General features: G+C 34.0%; 1 protein-coding gene across 16 annotated transcripts in view; it reads left to right on the top strand.

Moving 5' to 3' along the window:
• Nucleotides 1-18,981, top strand: part of Sms (spermine synthase) — a 107,958-nt gene that overhangs the window by 40,143 nt on the left and 48,834 nt on the right. For all 16 annotated transcript variants that reach the window (XM_076461119.1, XM_076461116.1, XM_076461120.1 and 13 more), the window contains one exon: nt 17,078-17,165. In XM_076461119.1, the coding sequence (XP_076317234.1) occupies nt 17,078-17,165 (88 nt within the window). The remainder of the gene's footprint in view (nt 1-17,077; nt 17,166-18,981) is intronic.

Here is an 18,981-nt window from a genome sequence, read left to right as displayed (position 1 = left end):
TTTGAAATCATATGGAAAAAGTTCTTGAGCACTGTATTGAGTTATTTTTAATTCTTTTATTGGCCAGTAAACAGTTTTAGTGACCGTAATCTTTGGGTTAAACTCTTCAAGGTAATAGTTTCATTATTTTATTCTGATTTAATTGCTTCTTATGTTCCACATTAATTCAAGCTCTAGAATTTTCTGGTCTTGTTTGTATTCTTGTTCATGTACTTTATTCCAGAGACATATAAATAACCATTGATAATATTGGCTAGGTCATAGACTATGGTTACTTCTGGTAAAAATACTGGTAATGTATAGTCCATCTGGAGTAGAAGTTCTGTCTCTACAGATTGGAAATTAACATTTTTGCAAATCTGGCAGAAGCTAGTGACACACATGGTTTGCACTTATTTTTGGAGAAGGCAGTCATTACATCAATGTAGTTGGTAATAATATAATAGTTTAGTTTAAAATTGCAGTGATTTGTGTGACCAAGAATTCATTATTGGGGTCAGTTTGTACAAAGTTTGGGTGGGAAGAACTCGGTGATAAACATTTTTTCTAACTGGCCTCAATGCTGTTTCATATGATCAGAATAGCATTTGTTAAATTTAGAAATTAGATGGATAATCAAAAATTGTATACATAAGCACAATTCATTAGTGGAAACAGACAAGAGAATAAAAATCAAGTATAGTGACTAGCCTACAGGTGATGTAGCGAGTATTCATGTAGCTGTCTACACAGATTACTGTCAACTATGCTAAAAAACTGAAACAGAATGCAAAGAATGATGAAATTTCATGGAATGGATGGCAACTGCCTGTTGTGGAGGCACAAGTGTAGAGGACAACATTTCAAAAGTCTTCTGCCTTTCATCTTGAACAAGGCAAAAAACTTAGATTGACTGATTTTATATAAGAACCCATGCTATTATTTTCAATTGAAATGGGAATGGAAAAAAAAACTATATGCATGTTGTGCTAAATTTTGCATACAGGCAGAATGCTGTAGAAAACAAAACCTAAAACTAATGTACTTGTTGTTACCTGATATTCTCATATTTTTTTAATCCAGTCGTATTTAAATTTTTTAAGAGCTGTTTTAAAAGCTGTTTCAATAGTAAATGATCAACCCACTTGATGTGTCATCATAGTAATTGTTCAACTAGGACATCTACAAAAAAAATTTTAAACTTTTGAAAATTGTAAAATGACTTATTTTCAACTGGTAGTAACTATTCTTTATGGTTAAAAAAATTTCTGTTAAAACTGTTTTTACGAATGTTACTTTTATAACTTTACATGATTAGTAACTTATATATATAAAAGGAAAAGAAAATGGTTAAAATCAAACATTTCAAGTTCTTAAATTAGAATTAGGGGTTTTGACATCCTTGATCCTTGCATAATTATATAACATTTAATAATAGCTAGTAATTTCTGAATTAAATGGGAGGTAGGGGATTTGCATCTCTGAATTCATTCCTTAACTCCATGCCTGCTTTTACAGCAATAAATAACAGTTAACTCCTTAAAAAAACAAAAAACAAAGGTGAGGGTCCAGACTCCTAGATGCCCCTTTCCTAAATATATGCTTGCTGGAACATTACATCAAAGTTATTGGAGTTAGATTCCTGGACTCTTTCTTAGTGCCTTGTCTATACAACATTAAACAATGAAGAGGTTACATGTTAGAAGTATATGTGAAAAACAATAAATTTACTATTTATTTAACATGATTAGAGAGTTGACAGTGTGTGTGTGCATGCTAGCTAGTTTTCTCTTTACTCAGCAGTTCAAAATCAGGGACAGAGGCAGATAGTTTCAGTGGCTTTTCAGTAACAGAGTGAACAAGTTCAGTGACAATGAGATTCTAATTCAAAACCTTCAATTTGCAAGACATACCTTACTCCATTATGTAGCTTTTTGCTTAACAGTAAACAAACATGGCAGTATTTCCAATATGTGGCTGGCTGGAATAATATACAACATTAGTTTAACCCTTTCAGTGCTGAATAAAAAAATGTTACTGTTTGGCATGGTGCTGAATATATATTTTTGATACTTCAACTAATTATGGTATCAGTAGTAAAAGCATGGTATCTGGACAATAACTCAAGAAAAAGTCCCTGAAATTTTCAGTGATTGTGCCCAATACTATATATGTTAAATTCAACACATAAGAATAACAGGAATAAAGGAAGACACTCTGATACACAATGAAGAAGTGTCATGTAAAGCACAAAAATTTGTTATAAATTGTATACAATTTGTGCAGCAGCCCATCAATAGTCTTTGTGGTTATATCTCATGGCATGGTAAAAAGCACATGGGGAGATTGCACTGTTTGCAGAAATAATTAGTTTGCTTTCTTTTCCATCCAGTTGTGTATCTATTGATGCAAACAGTACAATCAGGTTTGTGTTTTTTGTAATCGTATTGTCCAATACTATGTCTTTCTACCAAGTGCTGACCTTTATCAGTACTTGGTTTACCTTTTCGTTTGGCTTTGCTGACATATCTCTCCAGCAAATAGTTGAATAATCTGCTCACTGAATAGTCTTGGAGATACCGGGTTTTCACCGCTGCTCTTGCAGTCTGCACAAGATATTATATATCCGTTAACAAGAGCTACTTCTCTAAGCCAATGGTAAATGGTAAAATACCACTTGGTACTTTTGTGTGGATACATAAAGGTTCCCAGCTTCTGGTCCATGATGTCTACTCCACCCATGTTGGTTATCTATTTCAGCAATCAGTGGTTTTCTCACATTACAAGACGCAATCTTGTAGGGTGGATATCTGATGGCATGTGTTTCTGTCCAGCCTTAACTGTACCACAAGCCCCAGTTCCATTCATCTCTAAGTTTTTGAATAAAGAAGGCAAAGAATAAAAGTTGTCTGTGAAGACTATATGTCCCATATTCCAAAACTCCTCCAGTAGATTCAAACATATAGTCTCTGTGACTGAGTATCCAGCCACAGGCACTATGGTATTTTTCTCACAATATGTAATAAATTTCAAAGCATATCCAGATTTGCTTTCACACAATGCAAATTCTTTGATGCCCCATCTTGTGGGTTTTCATGGTAAATACTGTTTGGGATGAACTTTCCCTTTGAATTTGATGATACTTTCATCAATGGACAACTCACGTTGTGGGGCATATGCTGCAAGGTATTTTGATTCACAGAGACTCGTCAGATCCCGAATTTTCCACAGTGGATCATAATTTGGATCTCCACTATTTGGCCGATCATGCTCATTGTTAGCAAAATACAGAAATGATGTCAGGATTTTGTAACGATCTCGTGGTATTACCTCTGTAAATGGCACACGAGTTAGCCAAAAGGAGCCCCAGTAATCTTCCAGTTCATGTTTCTGGCACAACCCCATTGCTATTTGTAGTGCAATATATGCTTTGAGTTCATTGACATCGGTCTCAATCCATTTCATAAAAAGGGAGTAAGGTGGCAATTCAGTGGTGCAGTCGAAATACTGCAAAGCGTATCTATTTGTTTAATTACAAATCAACTCAAATGCTTCATCAGGAAAGAAAAGTTTGAAATACTGAAATGGAGTGAAATTTGCTGAATCAATCAGGGCTCCAGTGCAAGTGGTAAAATCTGGCAACCAGTCAGATTCAGAATTATCAGTGTCACTGTAATATTGCCATGGAAAATTTGGGTCCTGGTTTTGGTATTCAGGTTCATTATCACTTTCAGGGGGAGCTTTGGGCTGTGCTATACTAGCTGGTCTACCTCTCTACTGACTTCTCCTTCTTCATCTAGACCTCTGGGAATATAAACTCCTTGATTGTCCATGAGGACTACCACTGGAAGTGCTAAGGGCATCTACAAAATAAAAAAACTCTTGTACATAGAGATATAGCACTTTTCCTATCGACAATATATGAAAATGTAGAGAACCAGCCTTGGTCAGTCTGTTTGTGCAATAAGTTATATGACCCTAACTACACCATGTACTTACCTAAAGCAGGGACAGATTCCAGACCATGAATGTCTTCATTATCACTCTCGTCTGTTACAAGTTTGCTTTCATTGTCATTTGGCTCAAACTCTGTCACTCTCTTCATCGTTAAAAATAATATCGGTTACTTCTTTAGTGGTATAAGCTTTTCCTTTTGGCATTGTAACAACGTCACAAATATCAACAGAATATGCAAGAAAGGCATCTTCTAAAACAATGAACAATTATGATTTACACAAGCTAGAAAACAAAGAAATCGCATGACATCTGATTTAAATACCTGCTGGGAATCCCAAGTAAACAATGAATACATGTGATTCTAGCCTCAAGTGGGTCTACAGGCCTGTGTGATTATAATTACCCTCGAGGATATGTTGTTTACATCTTGTCGACAAAGATCACCTGCCACGCTGAGCCTTCAAGTCGACTGCAGTCGCCAACTGCGCTCAAAGCGTTAAGTTACTTGATTTAATCATAAATTCAATTAATCAGTCGTAGGAATAAATGAAAATGGTAATAGTTTCTAAACTCTTTTAACGTGATGATGACCTAAGAAGATTAAACATTGTTCTCTGCTTTATTTTAGTAAAAGTGTTAATATTCATACTAACCGTCCTGAGATACATTATTTCAAGCGAGTTTCTCGTCATCACAAACTTTTGAAAGATATTATTTCAATAGTATAGGTCACTGATGAGGCTTCATTTAAAGTTTTTGTTCAGTATTTTGATTTCTGTTCATAGAAAAGACATTGAATTATTGGAAAAGATTTCAAGGAGAGCTACTAAGATGATACCTGGGATGGATAGGTTGAAATATCTGAAGTTTTCTCTTGAAAATAAGAGCAGAAGTTTAGATTATTAAGGGAATTGATAGCACCAGTGATCATATTTTATATAATTATTGGTAAGAATGTTAGAATAGAAGAACACATAAATTATAATAGGCTAGAAATCATCTTCAGATTATAATTTTATTTTTTTAACTGGGCGATTGGTCTTTAGAATGGATTTTCTTTAAATATGGTGAATTCGGTAAATTTTATGTTTGATGAAAGCTAGGATACATTTGTAAATGATCAGTGTTGGATTTTGAGGTTTTTTTTTAAATAGGTGGGATATTTTCAGATTAAAGGGCACCTTGTACTTCCGTGTTATGTTTATGGGAACCAAAGTGAAAGAAATGAATGTTGCATCCTTAGTATTAGAAAACAGAGGCACAAAATTCACAAAATAGGTAAAAATCCTAGTTGTCAGATGTACTGAAACAGTTTTTAATTTGAAATATCATTCTAAAATGAATGAAAGTGAAAAATAAGTTAAATCTATAGCATTCAATATATTAATCTAAGTGGTGATATGGAAGAATAATGAATTTAAGGAGATTACTCTTACTGCTAAAAACATAATTATCTTGTTTAAAACAATACATGACAATTTATAACTTCAATTTTATAATAAATATTAAAAACATGCTGATACCTAAAAGCATATTTAATATGGATTTCCTGGAGTTTTCTTAAACTACATCACAAGTATTATTATTTCAAAAAGAAATTAGTTAATAGTATTTTAACTACAGAAATCAACATTAGCATCAAATGAGTTTTTATATTTAATCAGAAACTTAGAAAGAGCAAGTCTGCATGGTTACACAATAATGGAATGTAGGTTAAAATATGTTACCTGTATGTGCAAGTTTGGAATTAAGAATTTTAAAGTGTTCTAAAAGTATGTGGTGGTTGTTTTTCTTGCTGTGCATTCAGATGCAAGACTCAGGTGAAATAGTTAACTTCTATATACTTGTTGAAATTCTCGTGTGTTGGTGTCCATGCATTTGCAGGTGAGGTAGTTTTTACAAGTTATGAGAATTTATATGCATCCCAGGAGCACATAGAAATGAGTGGTGTCTTTGGGTTTAAACATATTTTTGATTCTAGAAATTGATGTAAATACTAAATATAGCTTAATTTGTGGGTAATGTGTTATAATTATTGTTTGAATTTAATATTTGAGTTTAAAACTACTGAAAGGAGTGATGAGAAGTGGTGGATATTTTGAGATTGTGTGATTATTTGTTCCCCTCGAGGTGAATTCCTGTATGTGGTTAGGGAACTTCCCACAGAAAATTTTGTACTTTAAGTTTACATCCACCCACATGTTTGATATGCATGGTGACCTGTGTAGGGGAGGGGAGGATCCTGGTGGTTGAGGAGTCTGACACTAACACACAACTTTGGTCTTGAATTCCTGTAGATGGGCAGCCTTATGATAGCTCCCATGGTCAATCAGCTAATTCACTTGGGCTTGGGTCAACCAACTATGAGTGATGGACGTTCTTGGTGGGTGTTGTAAACATTGTGTCTGATGCTGGTGTTCAGGTATAGTACTCATGAAACCCTGGCATTAGTGCATTGTCCATGTTTGGCATTGCAGTACATCTCCTCATAGGACTCAATGGTGGGTGGGGTAGTGGGCACTAAAATGTATTGTCTTTATTATGGATATACCCATTCATGAAAAAATAAATAAAAATGAAAGATTTGAAAAAAACAAAACAGATTATTTGAAAATGGCCATGCATGGATGACTCTGTACAGTTACCATCACAGTCAGGTTTTGTACTCTGATTTTTAATTGTGCATTCCTTATCCAAGAAATCCTTAGGGCAGATGTCTCCCTTTTTTATTCAAAATGGATTAGAGGGGCTTCCTGACTTCCCTAAGACAATAAAGAAGTTGTGCACTAGATCTTCACCACAACATACCAAACACTATTTGATATCAAAAGCCATTGGAGATATACCCATCAAGGTTACTCCCCGTGCAACTTTGAATTCTTCCAGAGGAGTCATAGTTAAAAGGGATTTAAAGAACATTTCAAAGTCACAAATCTTTGCTGGTTTCTCTAGCCAAAGTTTTTTTGCAGTGTTGCCAAATCTCCATTTGCAGGGACAAAATTATGGTGCCTATTATTGTTCTATTATTGACATTTACTCACCATGTTTTCCTGCTGCAGTCAGAGCACATTACCTGAACTATTAGATACAGCCATGTATTCCCAACCCTCTCTGATGTTTCCAGTATCAGCGGTTCAGTCGCTCAAAGATATCGTATCATAATTCTTTGACATGTGCTCATTATGAGGGCAAAGACCAAGATGCCTATGGGTATGAACTGGAACCACACTGTTAGCTGTAGTGGCTCACATCGCTCTTACTCTGTTTCTTGTTCTAAATGGGTGGAGTAGAAAGAGGTGCAATGCTTGAAGACTATAAACAATATCTTCTACCCAGAGACTAGGAAGTTATTGTTCCCCACTCCCTTCCATTGCCATAGTGGGAGTGCAGACAGATCTCTCCATGCCTCCAGCAGTGCTGTTGCATAACATCTGAAGAGTTTTTTGCCTTCTATGGTTAAAAGAATTGACAAATCTATGTCTACTTTCATTTCTCTCCCCGTCACTCCTTTCAGTGGTTGCTCGGGTCCACTTCCTTTGGCTTCAGGTTTGGGTCCTTCCTTAAGTACATCCTTTTCTGCAGCACCAAGGTGCAAAATGATTATTTGTTCATGCCTTCATTTGTTGGAATCTTTGTCCACAGATCGACCTGCCTACTCAATCCAGGGCACGATCTATGGAGGTTGATAGACCTAAGTCCAATAAATGAAAAACAAAACGTGGTAGAAAACAGAATGGTATCCTTGCCCAATTCTTCTCCACTTAAAAATGACCATTTTGATTGAGTGAAACTGCCATTTTTCTTTTAACATAAATAACATAAAGGATTTGATTGATTCGTATCCTGCATGTCACTCCTTGCAGGAAACATTTCTAATACCTGCTGATACAGTAACCCTTCAACAGTTTTCTTTATACAGAAATGACAAGATGTGTGATGTACAAGTGCATGGAGGGATGACACTGTTGGACAATCAGCACATGCCCACCCTCACTTTGCCATTCAGTACACCCTTGGAGGCAGTAGCCATCCATGTTTCCTTGGGTTGTACCATCACTATTTGTTCTCTCTACCCGGCTCCTGAAAAGACCTATGATCAGTAAGACCTTGATGCCCTCATTGAACAGTTATAATTCCCTTTTTAATCCTAGAGGGTATTAATAGACATAATCTCCTCTGAGGTGGTGCTAATATTGATGGGAATGGTGGTTCCACAGAGCATATGCTTTTGGACCACAACCTTTCTCTCTGTACTGGTTCTTGTACTTATTTTCATGCACTTAGTCTTTTACTGCTATTGTTCTCTGTCTGCTTCCCTTCAATTTTCTCTTACTTTTCTTTGAGGGTTGACAGTAACCAACAGGGCAGTGATCATTTTCTTGTAATTTTGAGAAAGACTGATTGTGGTTGATGCCACTCATTGCACATGCCTTGATAGAAGTTGGACCAAGCCACCTGGCCCTCTTTCACTGCTCTCTTGGAACTTAAACCTGCTGTCATCTGTAAGCCATCAGTAGATGACTGCATTACAACAGTGACTTATTGTATATTCCTGGAAGCTGCTTTGTGTATTCCTAAAACCTTGAGTTATTTTTCATGGTATCCTGATGGAATTCTGCCTGCCACATGGCAAGGAAGGCTTCAAAACAGGCCTGTGCACATGCTCAGCAGGTCAGATGTCTAAGCCAGAAGGAATCTTGGATTAAGTACACATATAGCATCTCTTCTACCACCATTTCCAAAGTCACATGAAACAAGATTTGAAAGATGGACAGTATACTTCTGTCCCCTTTTCAATTTTGCTATATGATGGCCAGTAAGTTGTTAATGCCCAGAGCATCACTGATACTCTCACTGAAATCTTTTCTCATGCATCTAGCACTTTGCTTGATCCCCCACCTTCTTAATTGTCAAGACACAAGCAGAGCGATCACCTCTTTCCTTTTAGGCTGATTGTTTCTATGACTAAAATTACCATTTTATGCTGGTGGATCTCGAGCTTACTCTTCATTGGTCTGGCAGTACATAAGTTTGACCAGATGATATTCATTATGAGATGCTGTGCCATCTCTTTTTCTATTCTTCTGGTAATTTTTATGAAGATTTCACTGGAGAATGTTTTTCCTGATGCTTGGTGCCCATGCTATTGTTCTACCTTTTTTTAAGCCTGAAAAAGACCCCAGTATTCCTTCAACCTACTGTCCAAATGCTTTGAGCTGTCTAATATCTTAGAGAGGATAGTCAATGCTCGTCTTTTTGGTTCCTCAAATGACACAACCTTCTCTTGAGCACCTAGTGTGGGTTCAGATGACAGTTTTCCACTGTGGACCTCCTAATTTGATTTGAAATGCCAATGAGAGAGGCTTTTCTCAAGTGAAAACATATTGTTTTTGTATTTTTTTTAACTTAAAGCTTATGATACTACATGGAAGTATGGTGTTCTGTGAAACTTCTGCTCATTTAAGTTGTTTGGCCATTTGCCCACTTTTATTAAACATTTTTTAATGGACTAGTTATTCACAAGTCCATGTGGGTTCAACACTTTCTCATTTTTTCCAACAGGAACTTGTAGTACTTCAGGGCTGTGTCTTGAGTTATCTCACTTTTCATTATAAAGATAATGCCATCAGTGGACAATACTTCCCTATACTTAAAAATGGTCTCTATATCGATGACCTACACATCTCGTGTAATTAATCAAGCATCAGGCTTATTGAGCGACAGCTTTAGGCTGTCCTCAACCATTTGTTGAAGTGGACCATAACAGACAATTTCACTTTTTCTTTCTATGAAACCACTTGCATATGCTTTTGCTACCAGTGGGGGTATTCATTCAGATTTCAAGCTTCATATCAGTGATGTTGGTCTTCATGTGGTTCCTGAGGCAAAGTTCTTGGGGCTCATATTTGACTGTAAGTTGACCTTTATTCCACACATCAAGCAACTACATGTCAAGTGTACAAGGGTACTGAACATCTTCCTTATCCTTTTTTTCACCTCTTGGGGGGCAGGTCGATGTTCTATGCTAAAAATCTATTGTGCCATCTTGTGTCAGAAACTGAACAATGTGTTTCTGGTCTATGGCTTTACCAGGACCTCAACGTTAAAGGTGTTGGACCCTGTTCACCTTCGGATTCTTTGGCTCTGCACAGGAACCTTCAGCACTTCTCCAGTCCAGAGTTTGTACACTGAGTCTCCTTTACACTTCAGCCATTTGCAACTGTCTTTACTATATGCTTCAAAATTTCAATCCTTACCATAGCATCCCATGCTTTTTCAGAAGTGATTGTCTGCCATTATTCCTTTTAGCTTTCTTATCCAGGTGCAGTTGGACAAGTCAGTCTGTCTTTGGATAATATTGTTGTATTCACAGGTCAGCCCATCCCACCATGGCTTTATTACCATCCCTAAATGTGACCTTTCTTTGAATGGTTTGAAGAAGGTGGATATTCCTGATTGGAAATACTGTCTTCTATTTGCCAAACATCTTTCAAACCATCCTTCCTTTCCCATTTATATGGGTGATTCAAAATCAGGTGACTCTGTGGGAACTGCCATGGTTTGTTGTGGTTTGATGGTTGCACACAGAATCCCCTCTATAGTTTCTGTATTCACTACTGAATTGTATGCCATTTCTCTGTCCTTGCATCATATTGAAACTATACAATACATGAATTGAATTATTTATACTGACTTGCTTGGCTCTTTACTGGCCCTGGAATCATTTCACTTTAGTTCTCACCCTGTTCCTATCAACAATATTCAAGATCAACTGGCCCATTTTTCTATCATCTACTAAATTCTAACCAGTTTTTCTGGATACCAGGCCACATTGGTATTTGTAGGAATGAACACTGCAGCTAAGTCTGTCTGCTCTGGTGATATCATGGTTGTGCTTGTCCCTTACATGCACTATGGTCCTGTATTCAAAGCTTGGCTCTATGCCATTTGGCAGTCAACTTGGAATGAGTAATGTGACAACAAGCTTTTCTAGATCAAACTTTCTATTGCTCTTTGACCATTTTGTGCTTTCATATGGCTGGGGTATACATTGGTCACAGTTTTTAAACTAAATTTTCTTTTATCGGGGACTGATGCACCAATGTGTGGTCTGTGTGACACTCAAGCAACAATAGCCCAAATGTTACTGTTGTGCTGTTATTACAACCATGAATAACGGCACCACTTTAGATATATTTTTACCATGAGTGTTCACCCTTGTTATTGGAGAGTGTCATTGGCAATGGTGACACTGTCCATCTCAATTGTGTTTTTAAATTTTTTAGGTCATTGGACTTTGTTTTATTTTAACATGGTTCATCTTTATGTATTTTAGTAATTTTACTTTTATTTTTACTTTTTTACTGGTTGTTTGGCACAGATTGCCTAATTGCTTTGCACCAATAAATGCCAAGCAACCTATTTTATTTGCTACAAATTTTCACTTGATAAGAGTGAAAGAAATTAAGAAAATAATTAATTTGTAATGTTATGAATTTTTGAAATTTCTGTGTGAAGGCAGTCAGGAAAGACATTATATACACTGTTTAGAAGATTTAGAAAAAGTTTGTTTGAAGGAGTCTGGTATAAAATTGTTAAAATGAGTGTATAAGCCATTAAATGTTTTCTTTACCATAAATAGATGTGGCAGAAAGGATTGCATATTTTATTTACTTGAATATCAAACAAAGCCAAGTTATTGTTTTCTTCCATTCCACTTTTTGTGAAAGAGCTTGAAAGGAAACATCTGATAAATAAAACTTGCTTTTTCTTTAACCTCCTTAACTTCTTAGAGCACTTTAAGAAAATTTCTATTCTAATTTATTATTTCTTAATTTTCAGAAATTTTTAAAGTTTATGTATATAAGGGTTATTAGAAAGGCTCATTATTATGGTAGTGCTAAAAGTAAATCTATGTGTTGGGCATTTAATTTCCTATTGGGAGTAGATTTGTTATAAATGGCCCCTATTCTGACTGGAGACCCTAAATGGTCTCTTTTGGGGTTTTTGCTCTTCATTATTATGATTTGAATATTTATTTATACACAGTCATCCAATATTGCTGATAATACTGAGGTGTCTGGTAGGATTTAAACAGTCTTTGTTTTGAGATGTACTGTGTTTTCCGCCCCAGTAATCAAAAGTCTCAGTATTATGTTGCTTTTCCCTTGTTGGTTATATGCAATACAATGGCATTTAAATTTATTTGTTTTTTTCATAGGGAGAACTAGGTTCAATGAAAATTAAGAAACCTTTATATCCAATTTTACTTTAATATTTATTTTAATTAACAAATTGAATTATTTCTTAGAATCAGACAAGATCTCTGAGTAAACTTACCCTTAATCTTCATTGCCCATTGGCTAAATGATTTAACTGACATGATTCGGTGTTTTCTTGAGTTAGAAACTTCAGCTTTTATTGACATTTGAGGGAAGTTGAGGCTTTGGAGAACAAATTTTTCATTAAATAAGGCTTTATTACATTTTACCTAGAGTGTTAGTTTTCTTTGTTTTTTCATATAGAACTTCCATTAAACTATGTAGTGTATTTGCAGTAGTTATATAATTTTAACACCTACACAAGAATTCTTATAAGGTTCTAACTTTTGATTTCTAGGAAGAGATTAATGTAATTTTTTGTAGTTTTATTGTCTCAGCAGTGTAGGAAGGTGTTGGAAAGTATGAATTCATTGCAAGGCATGCAGATTTCGTAAAGGAAGGTCGAAAGTATAAGAAGCTTCAAAAAGAAGTTCTATCTAAGGGGGTCTAGGGGATATGTCTCATAGAAAATCAATATAATTTACTGTTGGTTTAAAAGTCAAGTATGTAAGTATGTAAAATTAGAGGTGCTACAGTACTCCTGGTTCCAATGCCTTTGTGTCTGAGAGCTCCAAATTCTACAGTGACAAAGGTGCATTCACGGTATGGGATGTGTGTGAGCTTTTAGAATTAATTTGGGTGTACTAATTGATATCCTTGACTGTTGTTTGAAATTCACATTGATAGTAGCATGCTGTGCTGTTGTGATCAGTAAGTGTAGATGATGTACTTCATACTTCCATGCATATGTAAGTGAAACTGGATGGGCAAGATAAGATTTTATCATAATATTATTGCTTGAATAAAAAAGGTTGGTATAAGAATATTTCTATTCACATATTGCAAATGACTGCTAATATCCATTTAGTTGTATAATTTATATTTTGTAAACAAAATGGCTATAATTTTTATTTGGTGGTAGTAAATGAGCTTTTATCAACTACATTTGCAAGTAAATTCCCAGAAGTTAAGAATGTTTGCCAACAAATTGCAAAATTGATGTAAGTAATAAAATGATGAGATAAAAGTTCAGATTATGCAGTGAAATGGGAATATTCAAAGAGTGGTTCAATTTGTCCAGAATCACCCAGACTTTTAGATCTATGCTTCAAATTCTACCATAAAATTATTGATGTATTCATTATAAAATGTTTGTCATAAGTACGTTTTAGTTTTTATTTTTCATTTTCTTTGTGTATGAATAAATTTTGTTCACATCTTATCTAAATGTCTAGATATGCATGTGCATCTGCAGCACTTGACCTTCACAACTTATATAATTCTGAGGATGTACATCTGTGTCTTAAATAATAAAAGAAAAATGTAAAATTGCATGTTTATTGATAGTACTGCTGTTATTTCAATTATTTAAATTGAAAACACTATGGTATTGCACTACAACTATTTTCAAAACCGTACATGAATGATGCCAAGCATTGCAGCATTTAGTGTTTAAAGAATTAATTTTATTTTTGTACATGTGGGCACACTTTAGCTTTTGTTAAATTTGTTTGTTTGCCCTAAGTGAACCTTATTTAAGTTGCTTAAAAAGGTAATGGAGCATCAATTTATATTTTTAGTACAAGTTGTTACTTGTGTAGTAAACTTGAATTTCAGTGAGTGTTGACTTTATTTAACGTTTTAACATTTGTCATTTACATTTTACATAAGTTACAGGCAGAAGAACCCTGTACTAGCAAGATATCATTTGTCTATGAAGGGCTTTATTTCTCTTGATAGTGTTACACTCTTTATTTACACAGAAACATAAAATCAGTCACCTTCCTGTGAACTATATTAAGTGTATATTGTATTGTAGTGCATTGTTGTTTGTATGTTAAATTATAACATTTTTCTAATAATACTTGTTTTTCAAATAAATGTTGTTTCTCTTTGTGACTAAATTGTTGCAACTTGATATATAAACCTGAACTGGAAATCCCAGAACCTCCAGTTAGTGGGCCTAAAATTCTTTGCTCATCCTCAGGCAAGATACAACACTTTTAAAATTATTTTCTTTTATTATAATTTATTTAGAACAGACTTCAGCAATCTTAGTTAGTTTGTAATGAGTAAAATGAAAATGCTGCTAAATTAGGGTTCAACAGCAAAAGCACAATTATTCCTACTAACAACACTTAGAAATAAATTTGACACTTTGCAAACACTTATTAATAAACAAGTGCCTAGACAGGACTTCACACCAGTATTAATAGGTTATTTACCATAAATAGTAATAAATTGGTATTAACAATAATGTAATCAGAAAAAAGAACCAGAAAAGGAAAAACCTAAATCACAAGAAAGTACAGCAAATACAATATTTGAATTATACCTTGCATTCAATTCTATTATTCATATTGAAACTGATTTACTGTTGTACATTTATTTTAGTGCCTTTCTTGTTTCTGTATAGTTTTTTGTATGTGATGTATATTGTTAAGGGTGTATTGCATGTCACTGAAATTTGTAGAATGTAGGACATTATACATTTTAAACATTACAAACCATTCAACTTCAGTGAATTACTTTGGGTGTTATTTCTACAAGGACTTTGAAATATTTTCACTGCTAAAATCAGCTTTGTGAGGTTAGATAAAAAGGATCTCATTAGCTTAAGTGAGGTGCAACAATATCAACTAAGAATTAATTTGCTCATTTTGCACCTGGAACATCAATAAAATATTCAGTAATATACTGGATGTAAGACTCTATTGTTTGTAAGGTTGTAAAACTTCTATATAAACAATCATTGGTAATAACTCTTAGTCATTTGTTTTTGCTTGCTTATTAAAATATATTTGTATTGAAAAAGGAAATTGTGTGTATCAGTCTTGTTGATAAGTAACTTAAATTTGATACGTATTAACATTTAATTAACTTCTAAATTCAAATTTCCAGTTATTTGAAATTGTAATACATTCGAGATAAATTATAATGTGTAACATAATAACAAATTGTAGTAATTATACTTTTCAATAAAGCTATCTTTTGACTCCCCCTCTCTCCCAGTGAATTTTCTATCAGATCATTTATTCATAGAGTATGTAAGAAGAGTACAATGTGTGATAACAAAGTACATATTCATCTACATTAATAGTATCTGAATGTTGCTGCTAGGGAAGCTTACTCAAAATACAAATTATTATACAGAATGTGAGTTAGCAATTTAATGCAACAAAAATTTCATAGATAAACTAAATGATAGAAGGAAATGATGAATGATAAACAGAATCGTAACTAAAAAAAACAAAATGGGTTTGCTATCTCAAGTTGGCAAGAATGTGAAAAATGTATTTTAGTGTTAAGAATTGTAGAAGTAATATTTGGAGTATCTAAAAAATATTGTGAAATTATAGGTCTTTTGGAGAAAAGTATAATTTAGATATATTTATAAAAACCTTGTAAAGTTAAAATGCATTTAATGAAAGCTTTACGAATAAAAAGGTTTTTGGCTTTTATAAGACTGGTGAGGCTTTTTTGCTTTAAGGGTAGTGTGTCAAGCATGGTTTCTTATTATGGAAATGGTATTTTGTATTGCTATGCTATATAGAATTCAGAAAAAAGTTAGAATAACATTATTGAAGATATGTATTTTTGAGAGAAAGTTTAATAAAGTGAAAAAAAGCTTAAGGTGATTTTAATCAGTATTTTAAATATATTATGATGTACATAATTTATTCATTTGTGGGGGTAGATATGATGCTTTTGCTACATTTAAGATGTTGTTGATTACATTTCTAAAGATTACTTTTCATTGTTGGTGTAGTGTATTTCCACTTGGTAATTGAATCTTAGGAGAGTAAAGTATTGATATTACAAATAAAACATCATGAAGGTATACCTAATTAATAGTTCACTTCAGTCCAAACATTCTAAAGTGTGTATGATGTATATAAAAAAAAAAAGCCAGTGTGTATAATGTCAGTATATAGACCATCAGAAGTAACAAGGCCAGTATTAATACCCTCACCCTATAATATTTATTAACCTCACATTTTGTAGCTGAAATAATTAAATTTTGCAAAATCAAACTTGACTGACAGAGGCAGAAAACTAGTCAAGGCAGTCAAATATCGGTAAATTTCATTGTGAGCTGGTCAAAGTTAAAATCATTCATGAAATGAATTTGTAGCATATTCATAGAATAAGTATTGATGAAAATCACTTAGATCAACACACCATTTGAAGAATGGCTTTAACATTATGTTGATCAGCAACAAAGTATAACCTAAGTATAAAATGCAATGTATAGACTATAAAACTGGAAAAAACGTTGATTTGTTAATTTAGAGTCTGTGGATTATAGAGGCTTGCTTTTTATTAAAAACATTGGTGATATATCTGATCCCACACTACATCTTTACTTCAGGCTTATACGAACCTTCACTACATTGATGAGGTCTCAGACACCCTTCTAGCACCTCCTTCATCAAAATTATAATAGGCAGGCAGTAATTAAACTATTCTATGTGAATAAATACATTTTTGGCTTTTATGGCTCTTCCTATGTCAAGAAATCAAGCATCATGTGACACATACACACTGTCTTTTATGTAGGTTAGGTATAATATAAGTTCATTTTATGTACAATAATATGATCATTACTAATATTTTTCAGTTCTGTTTTCATAACTGGCAGATATTAAATTTGATGGATTTGGTTAATTAATGTTTCTAATTTGTCTTTGATATATATTTTATTTCCTTGTTTCTTATAAAGTTTTTAGAACACTAGTTTGTGTATGTTTATAGATCTCTTATTAATAATAATTGTGTCATTTTTCAAATAGAAAGTGTACTGTATTTATTTATTACAGCTTGTCAGCAGTTTTAAGAACACACTTGAATGGTCTTATTACATTAATCCTGGAAGAGGGTTCATTGTCATCCTTTCTAACAAATGTTGTAAGTTTCCTGCAGTAAAATGCTGTTGCAATGTTATTTTTATAGTAAACATAAACTTAAGGTGGGTTTCAGCTTTCATCAGTGAGTTAAAAAATCAAAATGCATTTTAAGGTTTATCTGAAGATGTAACAAGTATAAAATGAGTATTTTAAACTAGTAATTAATTACTTAGTGAAATTACATCAGCCTTTGTGAAGACTTATGATGATTACAAAAGTGACTGATGCTTAACATTTTTTTAGGCATTAAAATGTTTTGATTTTGTTCTTTCAAAACGAATTTTTTTATTAATGATGAGAGAAATACATACAACTAAAAGGTTGCAACTGAAAGACAATAAATGAATACATATTTTATGTTAAATATGAATGTTAAGTTAGAAGGTTTTAGTGCTATGTGAAAATAATATTTAATCGAATTCCTGCACTTTTTGCCATAATAATATATTGATAGTATTTCCTACTATCATTATTAGCTTATTCCAACAGCTTGAAGATTATATAACCTTACACACACTGGCTAAGTAGTAAAACTGGGTTTCTATACAAATGTTGGAGACAGCACAGATAATCCATTGTGGAGCTTTGTGATTAAAAAGAAACAAATTGAAAATTATTTTGGATGGTATAAACTTGCCTACTGTTGTATTTATTTGATCTATTTAATTTTCAGCTTCTCTATTGCCATTTTAAAAATGTTAACACATGACCAGTGTATTGCCAGGCCATCATTTTTATAGGACATAATTGGCTGCTTTTGGTGTGTACAAAAGTATGTAGGCAGTAACATTACACCTTATGATAAAACTTAGCCACATGTACTGACTGCTTAATTGATATACCTTACCTTGGCTCAAATAATAGCTTTTCTTTGTTCAGTGCTGCCTTCTGTATGCACAGTTTGTTTAACTTGCCACTAGTTTTTAAGCTTCTATCTACCCCATGTTGTTTTGATGTGTCTTCACATGAAACAACTCTCCACCAATAGGAACATGACACTCTCCTAATGTAGCTGGCTCCCTTCTCTCAGATTAACTCAATCTCTACTTCTCAGTTTGGTACAGTAGTGTTAAGATGTGTAAATTTTTGCTCTTGCATTTATTTCAATATTTTTTGTGCTATTTATGAAGTTGCTTTGTTGTCCCCTCAAGGTGAACTCCTGTATGTGGTGAGAGGACCTCCCAGAAAAACATTCTGTACCTTAGGTTTACCTCCTCTTGAATCCACCCATGTGTTTGCCATGCATGGCAACCCATGAAGAGGAGGAGAGGATTCTGATGGATGAGGGATCCAACCCAACATGCCACTTTGGCCTTGAATTCCTGCACATGGGTGATCTTGGAGTGGGCCCCCCCAAGGTCAGTCAGCTGGTTCTATTGGACTAAGATCAACTGAGTACCATTGTTGGGCATTCTCAACAGGTGTTGTGGATATTGTGTCTGATGCTGGCATTTGGGTATAGTGTTTACAAAACTGTGGTGTTGCTGCAGTGTCCTTGTTTGGCATTTTAGTACATCCTTTTGTTGGGCTTCAAAGTGGTGGGGTCAGTGGACACCGAAACTTTCTTCTTTTATTATGGATCCAACAAGTCCAAATAAAAAATAGAATAATAAACAGTCTCATTGGTAATTGACCATGTCTTTGAGACAGATCAGTAGTCTACACCTACTTTTACACCTTTATTTTCTCACAATACATTCTATGTTAAATAAATCTGTTGGGCAAATGCCTTTTTTTTTTTTCATAAGGGACTAGAGGGGCTTGCTGGCTCTCTTAAATCATTTAAGAAGATATGCTGTGGGGGCATCTTGGTGGAA

This window comes from Tachypleus tridentatus, chromosome 10 (assembly GCF_004210375.1).
Source record: "Tachypleus tridentatus isolate NWPU-2018 chromosome 10, ASM421037v1, whole genome shotgun sequence".
In the NCBI taxonomy this organism is placed as follows: Eukaryota; Metazoa; Arthropoda; class Merostomata; order Xiphosura; family Limulidae; genus Tachypleus; species Tachypleus tridentatus.
Note: the sequence above shows the minus strand (reverse complement) of the source record. Positions and strands in the feature narration are given on the sequence as shown.